At 37.5% G+C, this 23,387-nt stretch overlaps 1 protein-coding gene across 3 annotated transcripts in view; it reads left to right on the forward strand.

Moving 5' to 3' along the window:
- The window catches only part of mcu (mitochondrial calcium uniporter), a 64,389-nt gene that overhangs the window by 12,612 nt on the left and 28,390 nt on the right, over nt 1-23,387 (forward strand). The window contains exon 2 of one of the 3 annotated variants that reach the window (XM_020921226.2): nt 18,044-18,151. The exons of 1 other annotated variant lie outside the window; for it this stretch is intronic. In XM_020921226.2, the coding sequence (XP_020776885.2) occupies nt 18,044-18,151 (108 nt within the window). The remainder of the gene's footprint in view (nt 1-18,043; nt 18,152-23,387) is intronic. One more of the 3 variants, XM_055162618.1, reaches the window with a different exon arrangement.

Consider the following 23,387-nt stretch of genomic DNA (forward strand, 5'->3'; position numbering starts at 1 on the left):
GCCATGCAGCTTCACATATACTTATCGTGCCTTTGCTTCTTGCACGACTGGAGATATTGGATAAAAAGCTGGTTGTTTGCATGTGGGCTTGTTCAAAAAATATATCCTTTATTTTGAGATAAAGCTGTGCGGGTGATGCAGACGTGGAGGAGAGGTGGAGATACTAGATATTTCCATTCTCATAGTGCTACTCATTCTACGCCAGCAGGCTTCAATAGGCTATAAATAGGATGCAAGAGGACATGGTGGAGGTAGAGAGATCTTTGTTGAAGCACGAATTTCCATGGTGACTGTCTGCACTGGGCCTTGGATGGGCTTTACAAAGACTTGTGACTTTACTTTGACGCATATCTTTTCATTCATATCTATGATTCAGCACTATAGGACCATAGTAGCAGTGTTTTTTTTCAGCTCGCCCAATGGGAAGCTTTTGCAGCAGTCACTGATGTTCTGTTATTATCTGTCCAGATGTCACTGTTCACAAGTTTCTATGGTTACTTATCTGTCAGTGTTGTTATGTTAGCCACGACTATTATATTACTAAATATTATGCTTCACGTTCATTGTACATCCATCAATTTTCTTCCACTTATCCGGGGCCGGGTCATGGGGGCAGCAGGCTAAGCAGGGACTCCCGGACTTCCTTCACCCCAGACACTTCTTCCAGCTCCTCGGGGAGGACCCCAAGGTGTTCTCAGGCCTGCCGAGAGACATAGACCCTCCAGCGTGTCCTGGGTCTTCCCCTTGGCCTCCTTCCGGTGAGACATGCCCAGAACGTTCAAATACTTAAAGCTTATATTTTTTCTGACATTTTAGTCAAATTAAAACTCATTTACAGTTACAAAAATATAGTTTTTAGTGCAAAAACAAATAAATAAAGATAAATTAAAAATGTTGGACAGAAAATAATAATAGCGTGATTATTTGTCATCCTTTGGTAGCTCATGCCATTTATTTTTTTATATTTTAGTACATTAGTTACACAGTGGATTTTGTTGGACAAAAATGCACAACAAAGCTACTACAACAGACTATGTAATGATGTTGTATTTGGCAAACATGTGCGGCAATATTTGCCAGTTTTGATTTCATAAATGATTAACAAGGCTGAGCTGATTCAAATCACTGTATAATGAATACAGATCTACAATAATTGGGTGATTTGATGTGGTTGAAATGATTGACAATTGAGCAATGAGCATAGCTATGACTATCATAATTTAAAAAAAAGGTTTGTTTAGTGAACCATATCTTTGAAACAGCATTCTTGTTGTGAAGCTATGTTTTTCCAAATATAAAAGTTTAACACAACATTTCCCTAAAAATGACTTCATGCTCTGTGACAGGGATGGGGGGCTGTAAGCAAATGTAAAATGTTGGCCATATGCAAAGCTTCAGTGTGGAGTGTGGACAGAGATGACAAACATTTTTGTGACGCTTGGATCGTGAATACAGCACCAGTGGCTACAGTCAGTTTGTTTCTGATGTTCCTCTTCAGGCATTTGGTCACATGCACAGCACATGGCTCTGATAGCAGCTGATGAAGTTATTCAGATGGTTGGTTTCAGCTGTTTACTTGTTGGGAAGAGACAGTTGCAGAGTTACTGAAGTATTGATCTTGAGTATGGAGCCTCAGCTGTTCCCAACGGATCACAATATAAAGGTGTGTTCTCTCTGAGGCAATGATGCAAGACTTTAACATAAGGGAGCTATACGCGTCATTTTATGTTTTCTATAGGCGTTGTATATAGTGCAGCTTGACATTTGGTATAGTATGTGACTATTGCCAAAACTGAATACTAATGCTTCAGGAATCAGAACACACATTACCCTTTTAGTACAGTAAATCACACCTAAATATATTGTTTTTATGTTTTTATGCTTATAACATTTTTGATCAGGGCTGCATTTGATTATTTTGACTTTAAAGGTTCACTGTGTAACTTTTTGTAGTGTTTTGCCACCAGTCTTTTGGAGAGGTGTTTGCTTTACCTGAAATGTTCCATAGTATGACATTAAAACAATCAATTCATTCAGGTGTTTTTATTGCTAAAAAGGTTGCATTCTTATTCAGCATGGTAGGCTTTCCTATAAATTGGCCTAGTTGTATCACTTGTTTGTCTCCATAGAAATATATTCCACAAGAAAAGTTAAATATTGCACCTTTAATATTACTCTACTCTGCTGTAATAATTGCACCTATACTATATACTTATCATTGTCAAAGAACAAGTGAAAGTTAAAGTATAGGCCACAAAACTGGAGATCGATTCAGCCCTTTGTGTACCTCCAGCTGAGCTTTCAAGTCTCTCTGCCAAAGACTTTACAGGCCCAGGTCCGGAGGGCATCCCTGGGGAGGCGCTGCACTGGACGCAGGCTGCTGGAGGAGGTAGTCATGGAGGAAGAAGAATAGCAGGTATTACATGTGCTTATGGGACGTGGCATAACAGCTAGCCTATCCAAAACATTTTACTTCACACCACACTTAGGCCTGTGTCCCGAGGCGGTGGGTATACTGTTGAAATTGCATTGAGCCATCTTGTAAATTCAGACTTTTTTACATTAAAGCTAACAGGATGTGAAGAAGCAGGGTCAGGATGCTAGATTTGAATTGACAGGCATGGCAGCCAGGTGTACAAGTTCACAACCTTGGCATTAATGTTGCATGAATACCTATCAAAATGTTTTAAGTCATTTTTATAATATGACAAATAGCGACTATAGTGACTAAAAGGCACGGTACCTGATTTTTACTGTCTTTAAAAACATGAAAACCTAAACTAGGTCATTTTAAATGTTTTGCATTCGTCCAATATTATTGCTCACTTACTTTTTGCATTCCGACCGTCCTTATTTACTGTGATGAGTTTATAACTGCGTTTCACAACTCTGAGAGCAGAGCAGAGTTTTACTGTAACAGAAGCTAACAACAACTAGCACTTCATGATTACTTGACAATAAAATTCTTCTTAATTAGATGCAAACAACATGCAGTAGACATATTTTTACCTCAAGAGCTGCTTATACAATACATCTGTCCTGGGGGAAGACAATTTTTGCTCAAATACATGGGAAAAAAACAGTTACATTAATAAATGACATGAGGTTGTATGTCTTTGGTGTACCCAGGCAAATACTCACAGTTTGTAAGATGCAATGAGGTCAGACACATACTGAAACCAGATATACTATGTAAATCTAGACAGCTTCAACTGCAAGGAATATTGTGAAAGGCACAAGGCTCAAGAAAGTGTGGGGGGTACTATATTAAAACTGACAGTGGAAGCAACTAGGTAAATAGACTAGATTCAAGAGATGTTTTTTTCATTTCAAAAGCCTTGAAATCACTGTTGCCTGGTAACTCTTTGCTCTCCAAAATGTCCTCCTGCTCACAGAGAACTGAAGGCTACCTGTCTTTATAAGCTGGCTCTGTTGCCATTCTATCTTTTGTGTCTTAGGCTTCAAAACATTTTTTCCACACACAACAATGGAAGCAATGCAGACAAAGTATAGATCGCATCTGTTGGTGTACTGCCCTGCCCTAGACCCTTTATATCCCACTGTTGAGCCAGGAATAAATATGTAACGCTACATTGCACAGGAAGTTGCAGCCCTTGAATTATTAAATTGGTTGGGGGGCTTCTTTCACATTTACGCGTCCTTTTAAACACATTATTGAATATAAATCTTTATTAGATCAAATAATGTCAGGAACCATTGTGTGACTTTTCTCCAGGGTCTTCTAATGCCTTCTGGTTAATTCACTTGGCAACTTATAAAAAGAAAATTATTACCAGGGAGCAACCGCAGATGTGATGAAGGTAGTAAAAGTACTACATTTTATGCTGTTGAAATACTAGAATTGGTCCATTTCAGAGATATTTTTGTTAGGTGTAAGGCATATTTGTTGACATTTAAAACCTTGGATAATATCATCCTTGAACCAGAATAAGCTATCATGTACACTGTAAACGTATTCTTACTCGCCCATAAAACCTGAGAATATAGGCCTGTAGTCATAAGTCAAGTTTCCTATAGCGGCTTCACTATAAAAGCTCTGCAGTATTCTCCTAATGGAAAACTTTTGGGCATGATGCAGCAGCCCCAAACTGTTGACTTTGCATTAAAACTATAGTACAACATAAACTAGCCTATGAGCTCATTATTGCGGGTCAGTGCGGTCACTTCCTGGTACTACGAACCAGTGGAATCGTCTAAAAGCTCCTAGCAGTGTCACAGAGAAACTGCAATAATGAGCCACCTCAGAAAGGCCATGTTGTGTCGACGGGTGAACATGCCCCGTGGTCAAAATGGCAGAAAAATTGAATATAAAAGATAATTGATGTGCTCAGTCAGCCTGTAAACAAGGTAGTAAAAGACGTTGATGGATAGCAAGGTGCTGCCCATGTGATCATTAGTAGAGGTGCACGGAAAAATACCTTACTCTGCGTTTTGAATCTGACTTGAATGACAAATGACATGCTAGAGCTAGTTAATGCATTGACCCAGTGATTCCTGGTGTAGAATATATGAGGGTACCGGTGGCCCTTACTGTATGAAAGATATCTTTGTTTGTCATACTGTAATTTATACATGTAGTACAAGTCATGGCAGTTACAGAAAGAAAGGAATAGCTCGAGCAGCATCTCAGTGAATAAATTCAACAAGACAAGGTTAGAGCCATCACATTTTTCTTGCATTTTAAAATAATATTTCATACACAGATATTCAATAAATTCATTATATTGTATAGTTTTTGTCATATTTGTCATATTCAGGGTACATTATGTGCTTGTCTCCATGTTTTCTAGCATTTATTTCATTGTGGCTGTTTTTATTGCTCAAAAATACCTTGAAAAACATTCTCACTGTGAGCACAGATCTGACCTGTAAAGCCTTTTTGTGCCTCCTGCTTGTCTCCATGGAGATGGCTAAGTTTTAATACTGGGGTGCATTCCAGGTAAGCAATAACATCTGCAAGGAGACAGACATGTGGCTTACCTAGTTCACCAGAAAAGTTGTACAGTGCACATTTAATTTAATTACATATATATGCAAACAGTTTTATTGAAGTTTTTGTGGTAGACTGACGTTGGTTGCCATTTTTATGTAATATGACATGCCAGGCACCAGTTGGTTGAGATGATTAATTATATAACATTATTTAAATCATGTATAAGATCATGTATTTAGTTCGATAAAGTTAATTTTACGGCGAGGATAAAAATTAGATTATGGATGGCCGGCACTTTAGATGTATTGATTTACCAGTTAGCTGTGTTCTGAGCCATTCTATATTCAGCCTGTGTAATGGGCTCAAGTGTACACCAATGCCCACAGAAGCCCCTGATGACCCCATCCTATGCCTGACGTCATTGGAGACATATGACAGAGACCTATGTGATTGATGCTTTTCTAGAGTTACAGACCACATAATGCTAGAGTGCTAAGTCTTTTGAAGCTAGTGTACTTACCCTCTTCAAGTTATGTATCTTCTATAACATCTTGTGTGGTCTTTTTAAGGTTGAACTGTGCTTTAACTGTAAGCGTAACTTATGTTGGAAAACCCAATATGTAAACAAGCCTGAAGTGTCTTACTGTAGGCAGGGCAGAATCATTTCTAACACCGTCTGTGAATTGTATAAACGCTACATTTTGGCATTGGCAGCTCTGTTTTAAATATTTACAACATGCCTGCTCGTCTTCCAGTAATACAGTCTGGGAAATGTCGGCCGTTCATGATGTCTCTATGCTATTTGTGGCTTTGACTGATGCTAAAAGTCTACACTTGGTATCACTGTTTGGCTAATACACAGCGACAAAGCGACACACATAAGACAGAGATTTTGTGTTTTTTTTTCCTCACTTCTTAGCTTCCCTCCTCCACACGCCCACACTCCACTCTGCTCCACTGAACGCTGCCTTCATCTCCCTGGTTCTAAGAGATGTGGTTCTTGTATGAGGCAGCAAAAAGTGCCACTATTATTTCAAAGTATCGAAGAAAAATAGCCATTTAAACACTAACAAACAAAAAAAACAACAACAATTGAAATATAGATGAAAGATGTTTTTGTCATAAGACATAGTCATATATTATTAGAGATGCACAGATCCAGCTTTTTTTTTTTTTTCCTTTTATTGATTCTGATACTGTAGATTTAACTATACCCGAATAAAAACAACATTTATTTTCTTAAAACAAAAATAAAATAGGACAGAACTGATCCAAATGTGTTATGTTGTTGTTATTTATCTGTCAAGGAAGCACAGAACAGCTTTGTGTAAATAGAAATTCAAACACCAATTTTTTCTGGGCTAACTAACTAACTAACTACCAACAGTAAATAGTCTTATTACAACAATCCAGCAATTTTTTTCAGTATTTGTGCTGACATCCAACACACACATTGCAAAACCTGTTCCATTGTGTTTTATCTGTAGCCAGAATTTTAAACTAAATAAAAAAAAAAAAAAATGATGTCTGCCTAGTATTGATGCAATTGGACACTCAATATATAAGCAAATGTTTTTATTTGTCTACCCTAGAGACAACCCTACTACTACCCTATAAAAAACAAAACATATACACGATTAATACTATACTTTTTTCAAACTTGCCAAAAAATTGCAATTTGAAAGTAAAAATCTTGTGTGTAAAAGTAAAAAGTAAATTACTCCACTCATTTTTACACGCTGGGCCCACCGTAATATTAGCCATAAATTTTACGGCCCTTTCTTGACCTTTCAAATTCCATTAAGCCTGTATCAGTTTATGGCCTCTGTGAACAGAGACTGGTTTTAAAATGTGATAAACTTTGTATTGTTTATTCTGACATTTCCAGAACACACAGGATTCCTTGTAATGTTTTCATGTTTCTCTGCTTGCCCTTCAGATCCCACTTGCAGAACACCTGGGCCCATAAATCAGGAGAAAAGCATTATATAAGAAAGATGTACAACTATTTCTTGGATGTGTCAGGCTTTTGCGTAGCCTCCATTTTGTCCCGTATAGTCTCCACTGCTTACCTTCCTTTGTTTGCATTCATAGAGGCCTGCACACCTGGGATGGGACCGCTTTGTTGTGTGTTCCATTATGAATGAAGGCAGTTCTCTGGCTGCTCGTTCATCTCTGCTGCACTTAAGGCACAGTGCTATCCAACTCATTTAGTGCACTCCTGAAACCTCATGACCCTGATTAAGTGTGGATCCCTAAATACTAAAGGATTTTGCATAAAGAACAATTGGTAGGAACATTTTAGTGTTTTCCTGTTCCCACAAAAGCTACTGTTGTGAAGGTCCAGTTGTCTAGCTAGCCATCACATATTGGCCATTGTCAAAATTTTAAATAGATTTAGAAAAGGATTGAATACTCGAAAGTAATCAGATTAACACACAGTAACACATCCATTATTGATATAAAAGTCCCAATAAAATAGTAATTATTTTTCAGAATACAAATGGATATTAACATTTCCTGTCTGCTCTGTTATCAAATAGGGCAGCAGAATAAATTTTTGAGATGTTTGAAAATGTTCCTTGTTGATATGAGCTTTGTCTGCATGTTTTTACCTTATCTGTTTTGATTTATCTGAAAAGAAAAATAGAAATGGTGATGTATGAAGTTGTCTATTTTCATAATCCCCTTGATGTCCAAGATGGATTCTGCCAATTGGAGACAATAAAGGCTTATCCAGGACCTATTTATTTTGATTAGTGGAGTAATACAAAAAGAGAAAAAGTTAAATAGTCTTTGGCATGGTGCTTTAAATACTGATACAATAATGATAAAGAGATAGGGCATTTAAATAGCTTCCCTAATGATTAATGTTTTGGTCTACTCTGTCTTGGACTTGGAACTGAGAATTGTGTGCTTGGAGGGTTCTGTATCCAATATACCTTTTATACTTACCAACTCTCTTGTGATGGTATATTAGATACATTCAATTCAGGTGTCAGGACATCCCTTACAGCAGCCTCTCATGTGATAAATGCCCTGCTGTATTTAGTCTGTTCCATATCGGCGCCTGCAGCATGCCAAGGCAATTTCTCCATCCTTTCAGCAGCAGAGACCAGTGTCTGCACAGCCCTCTCCCCTCCATGCCCTTGACTGAGCTCTCTGACAATGGGGCTCTCTGCTAATGTCACTGTGTGTCACAGTCTCGTTCAGTCCAGGCTGTTCCTCTGGGCTGTACCTGGACACACTATTACCAACAGCCTGTTAAGTCTCCTGTCCACAGCATACCAGCAAGTTGTTTAGGTCTAACAATATGCTTTATAGTGTTTGGAAAGGAAAAGTTGCTCATAGATTTTCTGTCAAGTTTAACTAGGACTAAACCAGGACTAAACCAGGGCTTTGACGCTGGACTCTTTCTTTAGTATTCATACATTTAGGCTAAATCTGGTATAAAATTCACTAATCCAGGTCAAAACTGGTTCTTATCCAAGTGTACATCAGGACTACCCAGGTCTAAACCAGTACTATGGATTAACTTTTCCTATATATATCTATTAAAAAAAAAAAAAAAAAACATGTTCATTGGACTGTGGTCACTCAGCATCCCCTATACATTTCTTGACTATAGTGCAGGCTCTGGGGTTTGTGCCTAATGTGTTGGAAATTTCATTTAACTGTCCTCCCCCTTATCGCCCTATCTCTCTCCCTCTCTTCTCTCTCTCCTCTCTCTGTGGCTGTGATGTGCGCTTGTGATTGCCTGCAGCCTCCCCAGTACTCTACACTCATCTTACTTCTCCTCCTGCTCTCCCTCTTTTGCTGCCGGGGGCGTGATCCAGCTTTTTCCTCCACTTGGGAAATGAAAATGGGTGAATGGGCAAGGCAGACAGAACAAAGACAAAACCAGATGAGAATTTTGCATCAGTTTGATAAATAGAAGCAGATATTTGTGTTTACCACACATCAGTAAATATTTTGGTTGAAAAGATTTGGTATAAGAAATGCTTACCCAACCAGGCCCTTTTTGGATGGGCTGGGGGACTTGAGTTTGTTCATATAAATGACAAATCAAAATTTCCTCTATATATTATATATTGAACATATACAAAAAGGCTGCTGTGTATCTAACAGTAAACATTTGATCGATCACAAACGCAGAACAAAGCCTGATACCTGGTTTAAAAGTCACGCACGCTTTAAATATAAAATAAAAAATCTAGTCTCTCTGCTCTTATTAAGTAATTTTCCTTTTTTTGGACTTAGCATATGAGCCTGAAGGAGGACTATACATCTGTGTCTTTGCTTATCCTTGCCTGCATTACCCGGACCATCTGCTGTGGTGTTTAACTCACTTAACTGAGAACAAATCACATTCTCGTTCATTTGTTCGCTATTGCCTCACAGTAGCTCTGCCTCCTGAGTCAGCTGGAGCAATCTAAGAATCTGCTCTGTGACACCTGCCCGACCTCGTCTGTCATGTGACTGCTATAACCAACGCTGTTAAAAGATCTGCCCCTGCTCACAGTTTTATGAGTCACCTCTGGGCTCTCACTACATCAAGACCAGTTTAAGACCTTAAATGGAGAGAAGATTACACAGTGTGGCATTATCTCATTGGCCCTTACATCCACTTGAATTATTGTTTAATTATTTTCTTATGGTTAAATCAGAGAGTCAAGATAGTGAATAATTGAAATATGTGCATAATAACAGGTTAGAATGAGTCACCAGAGCTTTGTTCATGTTTAGATCCTCATTAGGACACACTAAATATTTGATAGCTGGTTTTATCGAGGTGGATTAAAAAAAGTTGCAGTAAAAAGTGTTGCTTATGACAATATGAGCCAATTCACCTGGAAGCCTAAGGGTCAAGAAAAAATGGTCTGATGGCCTCATTTGGCCCTCTGGGCCAAAACTGTACTTGTACAGTTTTTACATTTTATTCAGCAATGGAAAATTGTGTCGCGACTTTCTAATTAGAAGTACAAATTAATGATAATGAATGCTTGGATGTTATCTTTGACCTATTTAATTGCACCTTCTTCAAGAGTGGCTTTCACTATCTTGATACTTAAACTGTGATATCTGTGATGATTAACTTGTACTTATTACTTTGGGAAATGTTATTTAGGCAAGAATGGAAGTCATGTTCTTGAATAGGTTAAATTTGTGGTAAATAGTTTGATTGGTGCTAAACGTCACTTTTGAATTTAGGCTTATGCATTCACACCTTTACATTTAATATTTGTGGCGTGGATGGCTACATCAAAAGTTTAAAAACCAATGGATTATGTGCCAAAGTCAAAGAAGACCTATTCTATTGCACCCTCTTTCCTATGTGGCCTCCTAAAGTGGCATATATGCATCTCAGATTAACCATTAGGATATGATCCTTTTATAGATACAGGAATCCCCCATCTTCTTGCTTACAATCCGTTTCCTGTAATCAATGCTGCCAATGAAACTAAACCTGGACTGTGCAAAGTGACAAACACTGGACTGTGGCCCAGACAGAATGCTTTCTCTTTGTAATATCACTCACTAGTCAAATGCTTAACTGCAGGATCAGGTAACACTCAGACTCCTATAGCACATGAAGCATGACCAACATAGCAGTGCTGTGGTTAGAGATATGGCTGAAATATTAAGCTATTTTTCTGACAAGCATTGCAGCTGAGATCAGATTTGTTTTATGTTTTAATAATGCTATTCTATTCAAAGGCACATTCTAAACCTGTTCCAGGACAGGAGCATTAACATTTGAGAAAAGCCTGAAATCAGAACTGCTGAACTAATAGTAGATGTCATGCATTTCAGAACATGTTTGTAGAGGTCTAAACTACAGGCATAGACATGATTTGACACAGTATTTTGCTGTTTTGTGTTGTCTTTGTGATTTGCTTTTTGCGACCATTCAAATTGCAATTTTATTTACAATATGCGATCTTACAGCCCAGTTAGAGATGTGGTAGTACTGGGACTTCTGGCTGTGCGGCAGGCAGAGTGACTGGTAGAGTTTACACCTGACATTTGTGTGATCTGTGGAGATTGCTCCCTGAACAGCAGCAGCAGCAGCAGAGAGCTCATAACAGACCGCGCCATAAGTCAATCAACAAATCAATACATGGCAGCCAATGGTAGCTTATTTTCTCCCACTGACAACAATGAAGCACTTTCTATCCTCTATGCTGGTGGTGGCACACATGATGATATAAGGGAAGTCAGGACACACACCATTGTGCATTGTCTAATTATCTGTATTGACTTTGATGTGAGGAGAAAGGAGAACAAGAGTTAGAAAGCACATACTAATGACCTCAATTGCACTTACTTGTTTTTTGTTTAAAGAAAGCAGAAAGTGGTCTATTTTTACTTTTATGTTTATTTCGCACTCATTAGCAGTTGCTACCAAGCGTTTGAATCATCAACCAATTTAGTTTTTTCATAGTGCAAACTAGAGGGACTTGGAGCAGCATTAGCCCAGTATCTTATTGGTCTCAAGACTTACAAAACATTATTTTGAGCAATCCCCTTTTTTTTTTTTTTTTTTTTTTTTTTTTTTCTGACGCGCTATTGCAAAAACAAAAGATAGTACTTTCTCCATTCAAAAATAGCCCAGACCAACTAACCTAAGGTATTCACACTTGAACATACAACAATTCAGAGTTGTGATTAGCCAGAAATAGACCTGTACTACGTAATGACTAAACCAAGACTGGAACAGGATTACCTAAGACTACATTCGGACTAAACTGTAATTAAACCAGAACAAATATGAAAGCAACCTTAGTAAGTAATCTAATTTTTTTTTTTTTCATGTTGTGTTTCTTCACAGTGGCATGATTATTGTCAAAGTTATTGTTTGAACCTGAAGACCGTAGACCAGAACAGGTTATACTCTATCCTTTGGCAAGTGTAACCTCTCTGCTCTCACTACTTGCTTGAATTCCCAGTTGTCATTACCACTGAGCACGGATTCATAGCGTGAAGAGTATGAAGCCTTGACATGTTCACCCTGTGATGTTTCTTAATCAACTGAGAGAGCCACTAAGTCCATGCGGCACTATTGTATTGTAACTAAGGCTGGGAATCACTGAGTCCCACAAGATTTGATATGATTCACAAATACATGGAACACTAATATGACAGTAATGATACTGCAATAATATCACAGTATGGTGTCTGGAAAGTACTGTGATAGTCAATATGTTGCACATTTTTAAATACCGGTACATTGAATATTTTAACTGCATTGCAAGTTTCATTTCTCTAATAATAATAATAGTCCAACCATTTTAGTGCTGTCACAACATGTTTTTAGGACATGTACCCAAAATACTACAGCCCAAAAAATATTGCATCACACTATAGCAATGTTTCTATATTTTCTTATCCCTTTAATTGTTACAGCTCTTTGTAATACCCGACTACTGTGACCAGCTCTCTAAAATCCATTGTAAGTGTTAGCATTTTTGTTTTGTTTGTACGTTGTAAATTAGCTTGTGTAGTTTCATCCATTGTGCTATGTATTCTCTTAGGGGGTATAGCCAGCAGGGGCCTTTTGTACCAAGAGAAAAGGCAGTGGATGATGCTAGCTAGTTTGTTGAGTAGGTATCTAGTGAGAGCAGCTGTTGTCCTCTATGGCAATCCAATCAACAGAAATAGACTCACCTCAGTGGGCTGTGGGCATGAAGGAGAGGTCAAAGCAGTCGTACTGAAAACACATCCAAGCTGCAGCTAAAACAAGTGCGATTGTTCTAATGTTTATGGGGCTCAAACATCTGTTGTGCCTTAAGGATGGTGGGAAAACACGCAATACCGGCGGTTACATTGGGACTATAGAAAATGCCACATTGCGCACAGTGGTGGCACGAACTTACTAAGGATGGTATATCAATGCTCAAAACATACCCATGTAGAAAAGGAAACAAATATGAAAACATGAAACAATCTGGACAATAAGCTGCTGTTATACTTCACAGTATAGTGACCAGTGTTCCTCAAACTTCAGCAAACTTCCTCAAACTTCCTCAGACATGCTCACTTCTTGTCAGAACTTGTCTTTTTATAAATTGTGAACTTAAAGATGGTTGGGGGTCCGTCCGTCACCTCCTTGTTTCTCTACCTTTACATTTATTCAATTACAGGTGGTTTTATAGCTCATAAATACTTGGTCTGGTTTGGATAAAAAGGTTTAATACCATACTGTGAAACCTTCCAGACAAAGCAATAACATCTACACGAAGAAAAGCATTTGACGGACCCTCTCCCGACTGTATGTGTGAATAGTTTATAAATGAGACCTCTGGTTTCTGAACTGAACTCATCTGAGCGTCATTTCTTCTTCACTGAAAAGATTTGGGCCTTAAATAGACAGAAGCTTTCGGTAACAATAAAGGAAACATTTAGTTAACTGCCTTTTACCTCTATAAAACATTTGGATGTTACAAAGACAAGAACATTATGGTTGTATATTGTGGTATATATGGGCTGTTCTTATCCTAAACTCCTTAAACCAGTATTGGAATGTAAAGCATTGTTAAAAGGCTCATATTACGCTATTTTCTGATCTGTAATAATGGTGCTTCCTCATCACAAACGTACCTGGAGTTGTGTTTTGTTTCATTCACACATTTCATACACAATCTGCATATTTAGGCAAGTTCTTATCTCAAACTGAAAATACTTTCCACCTTGTGATTTTATACGGAAAGTGCTCCTCTGTGTTTTAAACTCCATACACCTAAGAATAATTTAGTTGATTTCAGCCCTGGAATTTCCCATCTTTGCCGAACTTACGGTAAGAAGTAGCTGTTAACTTGAAATCCACCACTTCATAACATCACAAAGTGGCACAGGGCATTGGTTTGGAGATGGATTACTCAAATGTGCGTAAATGAAACAAAACACGACTCCAGATATGTTTTTGAGGGGGTAAAAAAAAACAACATTATAACATGGCTTAAAGATCACAAGAGTCAATTTTGTGTATCGTAGGACCTTTAAAAACAGTATTGTCTAGTGTTTATTGAGCCTGTGGGGATCTCATTATTGTGACGGGAGCTTGATTTGTCGTAGCCTTCACAAAGTCAAACAAAAATCTCAAGCAAAATATTGAACTCATCAGGGAGCGGACAAATATTTGCAAGGATTTATGCAGAGTTCCAATGTGACTTTTTAACACTCGTCAGCTGCAATTACTTCCCCTAAAATGTCTCAGCAGGATTTGTCATTGTAACTCTCAAGAGCTTAATTAGAACTTTGAAATCTATTGACCAAATGAATAGAGATTGCTAGCCTGTACTGCAGAGTGGCTGGCACAGTTTAGTCAAGTTACAGTGCTGTCTAATCTGAATGGGTCCAATGACTGAATGGCCTATGTGTAGGGATGGGCTGATGTGAAGATATCATTTGAATAGTGTGCTGTCTCGTAGTGGAAATGTGAACTCATCCCTGTGACAATAAGCTCTTTCAGTGACATTTTCAGATCAGTGGAATATTCTAGGCAAAGAAATTACATCTACATAGATACAAGCAGGTAGCAGACCCTCCACCAGAAAAGTGACACAGTGTGCCTTTAACATTTTAGAACATTTTTGTAGAGGTTAAAGAGTTTTCTGTTTAAAAAAAAAGCACATTTTATTATCTAGAGAGGATATTCTCTCATCTGAATAATCATCTTTTGTGATTTTTTTTTTGTAATTTAAATTCCATTGCAATATATTATGGAGCCCTAGCCTGCATGTTTCCATAATATTTCAATGTGATAGAGTAAAATCGATGTGAAAGTGGAATATTGTTGGTGAGTGCATGGCTATTTATGGTGTAACCTGCTCATGAGCCATAGATGCTCTCAAAGGCCTCTCCATCTTTAAACACTTCTGGGCATAGAGGTATTACGGCAGAGATATTTCACTTTTCCTTAGTAAAAATGACTCTGTCCGATTCCTGACATTGGCTTATTGCTTTAGTAAATATATTTTACATTGCATAGTCAATAGCTGGACAAATTCCATTCACCCTCTGCACTAGCTGACTGGTAAAACTCCTCTGCCAGTTCCCATACATCCTTTTTATAGTTTAGTTTGCGTAGTCCCTTCAAATGCCCCTCCTTTGGTTTCCTGCCTGACTTGTTGTAGATAAGCAACAAGCATTAATCCTTCTGCAAACTGCTATCTTCGTGCTAAGGTCCATTGCGTATCGGCCGAGGACACGTCTAGTGAGTGATATTGTTGCTTAAGCTTCGTTGCGCGCTCCTGTCTGTGACGTGAAGGGTGGTCAGCCATGTACCTCTAATACTCCACTATGCTTTTAGAAACTGTATTGTGAATGGGTTGCCTCAAATGGCTCCCAATCCCTCAATAATCTTGCGTGAATTATTACAAAACAAGAAAAGAACTAGCCAGTGTGGAACCTATCAAGACTGCTGGCATTTGGTCCCCAGGGGTGCTGCTCTTTGAGTGTGCTGGTTCTTACATACTAAGAAAGCAAAATTTCAACCAATTAAAATGCAACTTTAATCTTGTGCATTCATCTAAAAGTGTCCCCAGTGTGGCAGTTGCCTCTGAAGTGATAAAACTGGTTCAAATGGGCATAACATAAGCCGTGCCCTTGACTGTCTAAAGCACATTGGATGCTAGTTAGATGAAGGCTAATTGTGTGTGTAATACATGCTGGGTGAATTGGTATCAAACTGGCATCTCCGTTTGGTGATGCGATAATGGGAGAAGACACATCGGAGACTTTGTCATTAGAGGATTGCTGAAATGTCTTATTGCAGGCTGGTGCAATGATTAATATTGATTAGTGTGTGTGGAGCGAGGTTACATGGTCAATGCTCAGCTGGGCTCCAAGGCCACCTGTGGTCTTAACGTGTGTGTTAAACTTGTGAAAGGGGTATAGTTTGAAGATGGACTCACACTATTAAGCTTTGCAGCACTGCTTCAGAAAATACTTGAAATAGCACAATGTTTGCACTACTAAATGTAAGCGAAATGTAAACCAGGAAATGTAATCAGATCTAAACAGTATCTTTAGTAAGCTGGGCAAATAATCAGATTTCAAATCATGATCACTGCTCTTATCAGTTAAAAGTAATGATGTAATGATATTTAACTGTAGTCTGAAAAGAAAGCAAAACTTGGAAGAAAGCCACAGGTCAATCTAGAGACTTTTAAAACATGAATCACCAAAGACTACTCATTAATAATACATCTATTCTTACTTTTATGATTCACTTTTCACAGTACAGTATTGTTTTGAACAGTTGTGATTTTAATTTAATTTAATCCTATCCTAATGCTATCCAAATGTCACTGTAGGATATTTTCACGATTTACATCTCAAGGTTCAGTATTTATTGTGATATTTTGTGAAGGCTAACAAAATTGTGGATATGCTACTTTTTCCTCTTAAATTGTCTTGACAAGACTTAAGCCAAAGAACTAAGACATAAAAGTGCTTAGTACTGCTATTTCTTCATGTAGCAGAGGATCCTGGTCGATGTAGTTCCCTCTGTTTTTTTATCTATTGCTGCACCATAACAATGAATTTAAGATAAGAAAATTGTAATTCGATATATTGTGATGGCCCACAGTATTACTGAGAGACTTTTGATGATACAATATAACAATATTTCGGTTATTGTTACACCCCTAGTGCTTCCCTATCTTTAGCAAACCACACAGACTTATTTTTTAATGACTAGAAACATATTCAAGATTAAAAGTCTAAACCAAGTTGAGAGTTAAGAGTAAATGTGCACTAAGCAACTCATCTTATTCCAATTTATGCAGTGGGCTTCACTGAGCCTAGTGAAAATAATCCTTTGCCCACACCACAGTGCTGACTTTGAATATGAACGCTAAACTACCTTACACGTGAACTCTGGATGACCATGTTTATGTATTTTGCAGCTCATTTATTTCATGTTTGATCAGGCTACTTCAAAGTCTAGTGCTGGAGATAATTATTTAAACACACACAGTTTCTCTGAGTTTAAAACATTCATGCTAATAAGTACTCTGACTGCTTTCATAATGTGGTGTTTGAATTTGTGTCTAAGAATAAAACACAAAATGTCAAGGCTTATCACATTTAATCCAATTCACCAGTTTTTCTAGACACTCTGCAAAACAAGCACGTTTATGGAACGAAATATTTCACTCATTATTATTTTGTAGACAATAAAACATGCACACAATTTACAGATAATGCTGGTAAACAAGGACAGGAACAAGGACTACAGTTTCATACTAATATTACATGATAATTAAGTTGGAGAGTGACAAAATACATTTAGATCACAGTTCATCAGTATTGCATATATTATATTGCGCTGATTCATATTTCACAGATAACCATTGCATTTTAACAAGGTGCCATTGTAGATAAAATAAGTAGTGCAAATGTACAACTTTTTAACATGTTGTAATTGTATTCTACTACGACTACGGAACCAACATCGAACTGACATCCAAATTCATGATAAGATATATATTTTTATCTAATTCACAAGTCTTGGTACACAACTTGGTAATACGCTTTGGTCTGCTGTTGCTTAAGGATGAACGGACAATAATTTTATTTCTTCATTTCTTCATTAAATGTGTGTGGCCCCTTTAATCCGTGTATCATTCGTTCATTCGTTTTTCAATATACCCTTTGTCTCACTCAAAACTTATTTTCCAATGATGGCACACAGAAAACAACTCTCTCAGTGTGAAGAAATGACAAGCACTTTCATGCCTCATTATTTTGAGTCACTTTTCAGGCACAATGGAGATCTGATGGTGTCTGATGAGTATCTTATTAACATGTGTGTTATAGTTATGTCGCTCACATTATAAAATACATTGATTTGGATGATTCAGGGATGGCTACTGGCTGGAGGAGCAAAACACTGATCTTTTTCATCATTATTCAAAAACAAACAGTAATAGGTAGTAACTAAACATATTCTCTTATTAACTTTAATTTAGTTTAATTTGAGCTGAGTAAAAACTTTGTCATAAAAGTTTTACCAGGACTAAACTTATAGGCTTATTTCATAGGTTGAGAGATTTCACACTGTAAATATTGTGCTTGTTTCAGCAGGAGGTACTGTCTGCTCCTCTCTCTCGTCAGAGCATCAGGAGAGCACATGGTCTGCGGCCCCACTCCACACTGTTCAGCCAGCCCCCCACTGCCCTGTCTCCACAGGTGAGTGAGCACCAGCCTGCTCTCCACAGAGCAGAGGAAGGAGTTTGTCTCTACTGCTGCTGTGAGGCTCAAACCTTTGAAGTCAAGTACCAACTTGGAATAAAAATATTGCAGTTTAAATGAAAAAAAAAAACATCTCATGCAAAGTTTGGTCAGAGCTAATTAGTTGGAGGATTAGTCAATTATTAGTTTACCTGGGGCTAGTGCAGAATGATTTTGGAAAAATATGCAATTTTCACACAAATTTTGCAATTGAGATTCCGTTCGAATTTAATTTTAAAAAGTGGGGTTCTGTTCAAAGTGCAAAGACTGGGTGAAAACTGATATCAATACACAGAATCACTGTCATTTCAGAACATGTTTGTAGATGTCAAAACTACACAATAAGAGTGGATATTTAACTGTTAAGAACTTCTGGACAGGAGAGTAAACCCCGACCTAAACAAGGACTTGGTCAAATCAATAACTTAACTCTAAACTCAGTCTAAACTTTCAAGATAAACTTCAAAGTAAATCTTATTTCGTAGATCACGATTTTAACTGCACTAGGCTCTTAAGTAACATTAGGATCCTGCCTCACACTTTGAGAAGCACTGATCTATTATCTTTGGGCCCAGGACCAGATCCATATTTATTAGGTCAGCTGTGTGTTTGCCTCATTGACAGAAAAGTCTCTTGCTTCTCACTGTATCGACAGCCACAGCAACACCGTCAGCACTCTCCACACCACTGGCCCCACCGCAGTTTTTAAAAGTCATTTCAAAGGTCAATCAGGAAATGGTTATTACATCAAACATGCCAAGATTCCAGAGTTTCAGATGCGCATCGGTCAATATGGGCCAAATGGATCCCTGCAGTCAATATAAAGTGTCTGATAATCTCTGCATCTCTTAGCTCAATACTGTGGTGCGATGTTATATCCTGAAAATACAATGGACACGATTATGATTGGAGATTATGTGATAGTTTTGTAACCGCAAATTCAAAATCAATAATTTTGACACCTGCTATTGCCTGCAATTTTAACACCTGTTTTATTGGTCAATTGTCACTATAAACATGTTCTTAATTATATCCATTATCTTCTGCACCTCTTTTTGTATAGGGAATACTGAGCAATAGAAAGTAAAGGTGTTTTTATTGCTGATGATTTGGAGAGAATTAGTGACTGTAAGGATTTGAGGATAGTAGGAGAGTCTTTAAAACTGCAGCTCTGATGGTGTGTTCCCAGAGGTCATCTATCTCTGTGGTCCACTAATTATGTATATTAGCTCATGCATGTGATATATGTTACTGGCCCCAAATGTCTCGTAATGTTAGAAATTGTATTATTATACAAAGTTGTCCTTTAGCTGCTTGAAGGGCATATAACAGTTGCATAACAAATGTGAAAGTTTTATTATAGGTTATTTGGAACTGCATGCTATTTTTAGTTCCTGCTCTGGTATGAGTTGATAGCGGGTACTGGCAGATCCTTAAAGTAAATAGTATCGTAATCGGGATGGGCGCATTCCTGCTGTAGATTTAAATTTGAATAGGCTATTCTGTCATACATAGTATGTTTCACTTGTGTGACTTAGTGGAGTTGAAATTTTTCTTTTATAAAGCACTAGAGCATGTGAATAAAAAGATATGTGGAGTAAATGTAGAGCATTTTCTTTGACTGTCTGTCAAAGCAAACTTATGGCACTGTCTTATCAGGTTTGACTAAAGCAGAGCATTGTGGGTAATGCAGAAATCTGTTTGTGTACACAAACACTGGCATGAAAGTCATTTGTGACTCTTACTGTTGACAGTAACATGCTCAAGTCTCCAGTAACTATGATACAGTGCCTTTTATACGGTTTATAGATTTTGTATTCAGTATAATATTAATCAATGTCTCTGCCTCTGTTGTGATATAACAGGAGATTAATTTCACTCCTTGTTTACACTTGATGGATCAGCCCATATGTTTACATTATCGAATAATTTACAGTGGTATTGATGCTTTTCATATGATGTTCCATCAAACATACATTTTTACCATTCCCTGGTTTCTCATGGGTTACAGTCTACTCAATCATAGGGCAAAGTAAGGAAGTATCATAAACACATTTGAGAGTTTTTAGTAATATAAACGCCTTTAGTATATGACAGCTTATTGTTTTAGTCTCTAAAGACAATGATGAACAAAAAAACTGTGAAAAAAGTATACTGCAAGCATTTAAGTATTTTTTACTTTTATTCAATGGAATGGAGTTGAAATGGAGTATTTATTGCTTAATTACATTTGCCTGAACTTCATATAATGTGTATGGAAATATAGTAGGCCCACCAAAAAACTTTATGTCCAATTTTCCTTAGCTGTCTCTCCAGTGTATTGAATAGTATTTTAAAAAGAACAGCTAAAGTCACTCCCATTTAATATTAACAGTGTGTTGTTCTTTGCATTGTTTGGTTATAATACAGGTCACTGCTTTGTACTTCTGCTTTTGTAATGTCATAAGAAGTCTCATCGGAGCACCAGACACTATTATATTAGGAGACCACTAGTTCAAGGTTAAGTGTGTGTCGATTTCAACAGGAAGTCCTTCACCCTAAGATACACTGATGAAAATTTTATGACGAGAACATGATGATAAGTTTCTTGAGTGCATGTAGAGGTTTAAACTACAGCCAATGTCACAAGCTTTGTCTAAGGCTGTTAGCTCATGTCTTCTTTATTTTATGATTGTCTGTTGTATGTGTTATTTGTGCTGTTTTGTTTGTCTTTCTTGTGCATTTGTCAGTGGACTATGTGAAATGAAGAGGCAAAGGCAGGCCTAGGGTTTACATAGCACTGGTGGGGGCTGGTGAAAAATGATCTTCGGGTGGCTTCCCTTGGACTGTTTACATTTGACTGCGGCAGGCCAGTCCTAGGGGCGGAGTGTGTGTGTGTGTAGTATGGGTGGGGGGAGGGTGGGTACTAGTAGAAGAGAAACGGGGGAATATACATTACTGCTGCTGGGAAGTAAAAATATCATTGTGGGTCATAGTAGCACTGCCTTGTGATACAACGGAAATGTAGTCAATATTCTTCAAGTGGGTTTGTAGATAATAATATGAAGGACTTTTAGCACTTTGAAGTTTATTTTCTGTGCTCTCTCTAACCTAGCTGAGAGTTGTCTGATTTGATATAAATAGGACATCTACCCTACATCTAGATTTTATCCATAACACACTCTACATTTGCACATAATTCTCAGTGTTTAACATACACTATATGATGATATTTCAATCTACTCAGCAAAACTTGCATATTAAAGGTCCTATATTATGCAAAAAATACTCCTGTGAGCTTTAAGTCATTTTGTAATGTTGTTACGTCCTCAAAAAAACATATATTGAGTTGTTTTTTTGTTTCATTTACACATGTTTGAGTAATCCTTTATTATTAGTCTGTCTTTTCTTGTTATTTCCAAAGCTTAAAATGCTCTTTTCCACTTTGAGATGTCATGAAGTGGTAGTTTTCAAACAGTTTTCAGCTACCTTTTACCTTTATTTCAGTAGAGATAGTCAATTCCAGGGCTGAAAGTATTCAAATTATTGTAAAGAAGTTGTATAGTGTTTTAACACAATGGAGCACTTTCTGTATTACCACATGACATCGCAAATTGGAACAGAGTGTTTTCAGCTGGAAGAAGAAGAACTAAATATGCAAACAAATCACAATTCCAGCTATGTTTTTGCTGAGGAAACAACATTATAACATAGAATAGAAAGCAATATAGGCTCTTTAATTACTGTGAAAGTATGAGTCAACTTGAGGTCTAAATATATAACGTAAATCTCTGTGACCTTTATGAATTAAACACCACACTGATTAAGTTGTACACCAGCTTCTTAATAATGTATTTCATATTTGCTCTTGACAGAAATAAGCAATATATTTTTCAACCTGTCTTGAAAAGATCCAGTCAATAGTCCCATATGGCTGCTGTCTCTATAGGGCCTGTGTTTGTTCAGAGGGTGGGAGACAGGAGAAGAAATGGAATATTTGCTTTACCTGCCGTCTGCTGAATGCTGCTCTGGATAACACTGAGAGAATGATACATCAGCGAAACAGTGACAGCGCAGACAAACTTCCACAGGGTGCTTGTACTTGTTAACCTTGCTAACATAAGCTCAAACAGCTACTCCCCACTGTTTTAGGCTACACCTGTTTCATCTTCGGCTCCACTTCATTGAGATTCCCCCATTGCTTCTCCTCCTGCATTGCTGCGGTAAAGGCTCAGGTCTCTGTTGTATCTTCTTGGCATCCGTCAGTTTAGCTGCAGAGTCCCGTGAGGCTGCCGGGGTCATGGGCACACAATATACACACGCAAACACACACAGATACACACACATTGCGGCACCGTTCATGCATAGAGCTCTCGACCCATCTGTGTCTTCACTTTTGCAAGATATGTGAGCTGATTTTGAGAAGTTGTCGCAATGTCTGTTGCGAGAAAATAAGGAAAGAGAATAGATTTAGTTTCTCAATGACTGCATGGCAATACAAATCATAATACTCAAAAATGTTAAGCTTTGGGTCATGTGTACATAAAAAAGTAGTCATGATGCAAACTGATGATGCACAAATTATGAAAACTCAGGATCAAATGTCAAAAACTTTGATTGAAAAACCCAATTAGCTGCAGGTCACTACTGGTAAATACATACAAATACATCACACTGTGTCAGAATACTTCTAAATAAAAGGTATAAATGTAGTATTTAACAACTTAAAATCTCCATTGTTTTACCTGAAAAATCTATGAGGTGTGACTGTACAATCTGATCTATATACGGAAAAATCCTCAAGAAAGTAAAAACTATGCTGATAATGATGTTTTAAAATGATCTTTACTGTATTTCTATACCCTTTATAAGGTTAACCCGGGTTGGGGCCTGCAAATTAGTCCGGGAGTATAGAAGTCATCAATTTCTTAGCAATGTGTACAGTATTTAGTCTGTCCCTATTAAAAATATTGATTAAATAAATAATTAAAGCAAATCATTTTTAAAGACTGTTAAAGGTGGTAGTAATGTGGTGGTTATGATTCAGTGTATTTACATTCGTGCAGATCGTACACTTGCTGCTTTATAAACTTGTAATGCTATGAGCAAGCCTATTCCTCAGTAGCTCATCAATCAAACTTAGAAAGTTCATACCTGCACCGTGTATTTTATAATAAACATAGATATTCTATTCAGTAATACTGGGGTGTCAGAA

This window comes from Boleophthalmus pectinirostris, unplaced genomic scaffold, assembly GCF_026225935.1.
Source record: "Boleophthalmus pectinirostris isolate CB_2022bp ecotype Guang Dong unplaced genomic scaffold, ASM2622593v1 HiC_scaffold_5, whole genome shotgun sequence".
Taxonomy (NCBI): domain Eukaryota; kingdom Metazoa; phylum Chordata; class Actinopteri; order Gobiiformes; family Gobiidae; genus Boleophthalmus; species Boleophthalmus pectinirostris.